Source organism: Perca flavescens, chromosome 5 (assembly GCF_004354835.1).
Source record: "Perca flavescens isolate YP-PL-M2 chromosome 5, PFLA_1.0, whole genome shotgun sequence".
In the NCBI taxonomy this organism is placed as follows: Eukaryota; Metazoa; Chordata; class Actinopteri; order Perciformes; family Percidae; genus Perca; species Perca flavescens.
This window is the reverse complement of record NC_041335.1, coordinates 22,422,692-22,429,550: the sequence shown is the minus strand read 5'-3', so window position 1 is coordinate 22,429,550 and position 6,859 is coordinate 22,422,692. Positions and strand designations below refer to the sequence as shown.

The 6,859-nt window shown below is 41.5% G+C and overlaps 1 protein-coding gene across 1 annotated transcript; it reads left to right on the top strand.

Moving 5' to 3' along the window:
• The first annotated feature begins 701 nt into the window (after positions 1-701).
• On the top strand, positions 702-1,988 carry htr1aa (5-hydroxytryptamine (serotonin) receptor 1A a). Its single transcript, XM_028579145.1, has one exon. The coding sequence runs from the start codon at positions 702-704 to the stop codon at positions 1,986-1,988; it is 1,287 nt and encodes a 428-aa protein (XP_028434946.1).
• Positions 1,989-6,859: the final 4,871 nt, after the last annotated feature.

Sequence of the window (6,859 nt, the reverse complement as noted above, 5' to 3'; positions counted from 1 at the left end):
TCACTTTAAGGTCTTTTTACTTGTCAAAACGACTGTTTAAAATGAAGTTGACTCAAACAAGAAAGTTGATTAGAAGTGATAAAAATATTAAGATATTTTCTCAGTTAATATTTCCACCTCGCATATCCCGCCGTTAGATTAGATTTTGTTTTGCTATCTTGCTTTTATTTTTAATAACTCAGTTAATAAGTATTAGTCCTGAATGACATCATTTGAGATGTAAACGACCAAAAACGATCCACAATTTGTTACATTCAGCGAGTCCAAAGAGTAAAATAAAGGTGAGAGTTAAGAAGAGGAGAGCTCTGCGCTCTCATCGGCTTTCTGCAGTGAAAAACGGAGCAACAAGAAAAGCAGAGGCACACAACTCCAGGGCAACCTCCACACGGTCTGACGTACCCAAATCTGCTGGTATAAATGAATTCACGGCGTCACCAAGCTCAGAGGGTTCGCAGTACCAGGGAGCGCACCCGTCTGTTAACACTCACAGGCTATAACACACACACACACACACACACACACCCCTCACACACGTCTGAGTCATGCGTCCTGAGAGCGACGGCACGAACGCGGTAACTCCGATGGACCCAGGTAAAACGCACAGCGGCAGCAGTCTGAGGGGCTGACTGTGTCCTGCTTATCTTTCCAGTTGCGTGTCCCCCACTGTTCTGGGAAAGTCGCGCTCTGAGTGTGGTCGCATTATGGATTTTATAACAACAAGCAGCAACAACAACAGCAACGCGACCAGCGGTTACCCTGATGGGGTGGACGTGGTTGCCGACTGGGACGGGGGTGAGAATGGCACGGGGTCTGGGTCTCTTCCAGATGTGAAGCTGAGTTACCAGATTATCACCTCTCTGCTCTTGGGGGCCCTTATCATCGCCTCCATATTTGGCAATGCGTGCGTCGTGGCAGCCATCGCCCTGGAGAGATCTCTCCAGAATGTGGCTAACTATCTGATTGGATCCTTGGCCGTGACAGACCTTATGGTATCGGTACTGGTTCTGCCAATGGCCGCCCTCTATCAGGTTTTGAACAAGTGGACACTGGGGCAGGAGATATGTGACATATTCATTTCACTGGATGTACTGTGTTGCACATCATCCATCCTGCATCTGTGCGCCATTGCCCTGGACAGATACTGGGCCATAACAGACCCAATTGACTATGTAAATAAACGGACACCAAGGCGAGCTGCGATCTTGATAAGCGTGACTTGGCTAATTGGTTTCTCCATCTCTATTCCGCCTATGTTAGGCTGGAGAAGCGCTGAAGACAGGGCGAACCCCGACGCCTGCATCATCAGCCAAGACCCGGGCTACACCATCTACTCCACCTTTGGGGCTTTTTACATCCCTCTCATCCTCATGTTGGTCCTGTACGGGCGAATATTCAAGGCTGCACGGTTTCGGATTCGAAAAACAGTCAAGAAAACCGAGAAAGCAAAAGTGTCAGAAAAGTGCTTGACTGTGTCTCCGGCCATCTTCCATAAGAAAACCAACGGGGAGGCCGAGGGCAAAGGCTGGAAGCGCAGCGACGAGTCCAAACACAGCTCTCCGTGCGTAAACGGCGCGGTGAAGCACGGAGAGGAGGGTGAGTCACTTGAGATCATAGAAGTTATCAGCAACTCAAATACGCACCTGCCGTTGCCTAACACCCCTCAGTCCTCCTCGCAGGGCTTTGAAAACATGAATGAAAAGACCTCGGGGGCGAAGAGAAAGATCGCGCTGGCCAGGGAACGTAAAACGGTGAAAACACTGGGGATCATCATGGGAACTTTCATCTTCTGCTGGCTGCCCTTTTTCATCGTCGCACTGGTGCTGCCTTTCTGTGCAGAGAGCTGCTACATGCCTGACTGGCTGGGCGCAGTCATAAACTGGCTGGGCTACTCCAACTCTCTCCTCAACCCCATCATATATGCCTACTTCAACAAAGACTTCCAAAGTGCTTTCAAGAAGATCATAAGATGCAAATTCCACAGACTGTAACCACACAGTTGAAAACATTTGTCTACTTAAATGTGGAGTAAATTAACTGACAGCAGGAAATGTTCACTGACTGTATGGGGGAAATAATACAGACTTTCATTCAGGGACAGTCTCTTTTCGGTGTGTGTTCGAGGACCGTGTAGAAAGAAAACCCGCGGGGTCACTGGCGATGAAATGAGACTGGAACTTTCGCTTTTAATGTACAAGCTCATGTTTATTCAGTGTTGTAGCTACAGTATATATCCTATATGCGACGGCAGCCATTGTTGTATTGCCATGCAACACGTGTCATATGCTGATTCCATACATTTTATCATGAGACACGCGGGGTTTCCGTCCTACGTCAAGAGCTTTGTAGCACTGAAACAATAAAAGCAATCAAATATTATTGTTAAGAAATATGAGTCAATTTATGTTTAGAAAATAAACAAGTAATGAACCAAGCAGCAATCAGGGCTATTGTGAAAAATCACAGTTTCACTTGGGACCTGTCTCATCATACATCTTTATATATGTAACAAATGAATCATTGACTGTTGTTGAGCAAACAAAGCAGTGAGCACTTATCAATTTGCTTTGACAGGCAACACTGGTGATGATAGTTATCAGGTTATCAGTGCTTTACTTACTTACAGCACATGGGCATCTAAAAAAAAACACCGGCTATCCATCAAATCCATCTCAAAGTCGAAAGCAAAAGAGGTGGGCAATTCTTTTTTTTTCTTTTTTTTTAAAGGAGGCTGGTATTATATATGTTCTCAGTCTCCCCCCTCTCTCTCTCTTCTTATTTAAGAGCTACCCCAATCCCATCTCTCTATTTCAGATTGTGCCTGTGTGTGTGTGTGTGTGTGTGTGTGTGTGTGTGTGTGTGTGTGTGTGTGTGCGTGCGTGTGTGTGTGCGCGCGTGTAATACAGAAACAACAGACTGAGAAAGAAAGATTTCTCAAGAGAAAAATCGAGGGGGGAGCATTAAACATTTTCTTCTATATTAGACTATACAGTACCATTTCCTATCCAGTGCATTGAGTGTTTAAGAAGACAGTGTGTTACATCATTAGCATAAAGAAAAGCAGTGCTAAATTTAGTACCTGCACTTACAGTATAACGCCACATAATGTAGAGGGTTGCTCAGAGAAATAGACGACATAACAGGAAACCTCACTGCTATAACTGCTCTCTTCAATCAAGCAAATCCCAGACACAAATCCACTTATCCACACAGTAGATACAAAGATAAAGACTGTCAGACGTTAAAAGAGGAAGGAAGAAAACAACTTTCAGGAAGAAGTCCCAATGAGGCCTACACGCTTCACAAGATGGGTGGCTATTTGGCTTGTTGTCTTGGCAACGCATCAAGCCCAAGGCATCATGGTTCAGACAAGGTGGTGGGCAGGTTGGGTGAGCATGGACCAGAAAGTAATGTACAGTATGACAATTTAGAGATGACACCCATGCATGTATGCTGCAGTGATGCTGAGGTCTCAGGAGCACAGTAAAACTGCACTAGAGTTGAAATGTTGAGTCAACCAATTCATAGTCATTTGACAGAAAAGTTATTTTGCAACTCTTGATAATCAATTAAACATATTGTTCCAGCTTCTCAAAAGTGAGGATTTGATGATTTTCTCTGTCACATAGTCATTTGTCATTTTCATCATAGTAAACAAAATATCTTTGGTTTTGGGACTGTTGATCAGGTAAAAACTGACATTTATTTTTTCTTTTGTTTATTATTACAAAATACTTAGTTGACAAAAACCAGCAGTTTAATCGATATTATAGATAACCGTTAGTGGCAGCCCCAATATGCACTCATATTGACATTAGAAAGTACATAATTTTCTTAACAAATATTGATACTAAATTAGATTAGGCATCCATAACCACAACCATCTGATTTTAGTTAAAAAAAACTTAACCTAAATGCACAATGTGTAACAGATAATTGTGTCAGGAGAAAACTGAGCTGGAAGGAGGACTTCATTAAAAGCCTCTATCTCTCACAACACTAATTTCCTTTCTCCATCTGATCATTTTTGCTCTGCAGTGCATCAGTGTGACATCAATGCGCTCAAAAGGCTTTAAGAAAAATTATTGTCATACCTGTGACCTGTAGGTCAAGTTCTGGGTTTATGACGGTCTCAGAGAAGCCCATAGAGAATGAGGTGTGAGCCGCTATGCATTGTAGAGTATATTTTTTAATTGTGAGTCACACTGTATCCAAGACCATTAAAATCATTGCATTTTGGTCCTAATTCATGGGATTACAAAGCAGCTGACCTCCTTTTACCTATGCCGTAATATAAAGCTATAGATTGCAGGACTTGCATTAGTAATCCCACTCCCTCTAGGATTCTTAAACGTAATGTAGGTAGGTGGGAGCAGTGTGATGACGCAGGCGCATCTCCTTCGACCCAAGAGGAGAGGAGAAGAGAGGATTATATAAAAATGCAGCACAAACAGGGGGATTATTTATTACATGTGTAAAACTGCCCTCTGGCCTAAAACTGTGGGGAAATTGTATGTGATTCTGCAGTAGGTTGTTATTGGTCCTATAGGAGCATTTTAGTAAGAATGAACAGCCAGTTAAAGAACGGTCAATTGCAAATGCAGAGCTCCAGTTATAACACATTTTTCAACACTAAAAGTGGTGTCAACATTTTCCTCTAACAACACACAGGACATTAAATATTTATAGATTTTTTGTAACACGCGTTATTCCAAAAGCAACCCTGTCATTTTTAAATTGACATTTAGTTTGGGTATATAATTGTAATTCTTTCTACCAATCAATATCAAACAGCAGTGGCCACCTGACATGATACCACAAAGATTGCATAACGAACAGACAATAAAAGAAGTAATCTGCTAATCCTAATGACTTTATTAATGCTCTTACTATTTTTGTTATTAAACTTGCATGAGTTAGTTTTGAGGTGGGACAGTAAAAAGGTTTTGAATTAATCAAAGGATCCAGTGATAAGGTGTTCTGATCTTACAACTTTGAAAATGGATGTTCCTCAGAGGTACAGTCTAAATTGGCATGTACTGTAGGCTGGCAAGGTGTTAATGCATAGTTGATATGAATCATAACAATAATTCAAGTGAATGTACATGCATGTCAGATGTTAATTTCAAAATGATTAAAAATAGTTAATTAAAATGGGCTGTCATCTAAGAGCAGTTGACTAACATAAGCCTGTCATAACAAAGTGCTTCAAAATCTCTAAATAAACCAACAAATGTAGGCTGCATTCAAAGGAAGGACTGCTTTGCTGATATTTTCAGCAAAAGCAGGTTAGTGATGGGGGGAGCAGAAAGCAACACAGAGAACAAGAAAGACAGAGATGGAAAAAAAGGTTTCAAAGACAATGGGAAGAGGAGAGTGGCAAAAGCAAGAAGAAAGTGAGAGAAAGAGAGAAATGACTGAACACTCAGCACATGTTTCTGCTTCGCCCCCTCCTACTTTAGAGCCTTTTTGATCTGTCAGAGGATCTCACAGCCCACAGCCCGTCACACGCCGAAGGCTCTCTCTCTCTCAGGCTTGGATGGAGAGAGAGAGAGCGAGAGAGAGAGAGATAGACAGAACAGGAAGAGAAAAGCACCAGAAAACACCTTTTGGCGTGGAGAGATGAGGATTTGGGTGTTTTCAGATACAGCGGTTATTTTTTATTACAAAGGTCAGTTTACCTCGTTTAGAAACAATGTGTTGTAAAGATTCTCTCTCTCTCTCTCTCTCTCTCTCTCTCTCTCTCTCTCTCAATTCAATTCAATTCAATTCAATTCAATTCAATTCAATTCAATTCAATTCAATGGGGCTTTATTGGCATGAAAGTTTCAGTAACACCGTTGCCAAAGCTTCAACATAGAATTTGTCCAAATATTTGGACAAAACACAATAAACAGTACATTAATGAACATTAATGTACATTAACACAATATTAGGATGATTTATATTAATTATAAACATCCATTTGTATGGCAACAAACACAAATATGAAACAAAAGTTATTAAGCAATATGCAGGGAAAACAAAAATCTCTCTCTCTCTCTCTCTCTCTCTCACCACACCTCATCACCTTGATGGGGGGCAGGCATCACTTGTTCAAGGACAACAGCAAAAACAATAAAGGTAAGAGTAAACAATGCTCCAGTGCTTTTTGCACTTCCCACTTTCACAAACAATCTAAAAGCATAAGTGGGATGAAGAGTTGTGCTTCAGTGCCCAAGTATCACAGAGAAACACTTCACCTCAGATTTTGAAATGTTTAAAGAACTCTGCATCTCATTCAACAAGAGACAAACATTTGCAGCTGCTTCGTTTATCCTCCTTTTTTTCCCGACCTCTTTTCCCAGAGGATCAATCAGCGCTATATAAAAAGTGCCATTTAGCTAAAACCTTGATGGGATAAAATATGTGGGTAGACACAGAATGGATGAGGTAGTGTACCAAACATTAACTAGGTGACACACACTCTGACTGTGTGAACAAAGGCCACTTCAAACAAAACAAGCGCCTCTCTGTTTGCCTGGAGGCAGTGAATACTTTTCAGTTGCTTGTGTGTGTGTGTGTGTGTCTGTGTGTGTGTGTGTGTGTGTGCGTGTGTGTGTGCGCGTGTGTCTGTGTGTGTGTGTGTGTGTGTGTGTGTGTTAAGAGGGGTAGAGGGAAATTAAAATCTTTGTCATTATTTACAAGGCTAAAATGTCAGTTGACATGCCACCTTTAATTTTAACTTCATTGTCTTTAAGGGGAAATTTGTGTTGTAGCCAGGTCAAACAGACAACTGATACAGACTGAAACATAAGATACATAAAACATCCATCCATCATCATCCAACCCATCAACAGTGGTTTGAACATCATCATCATTA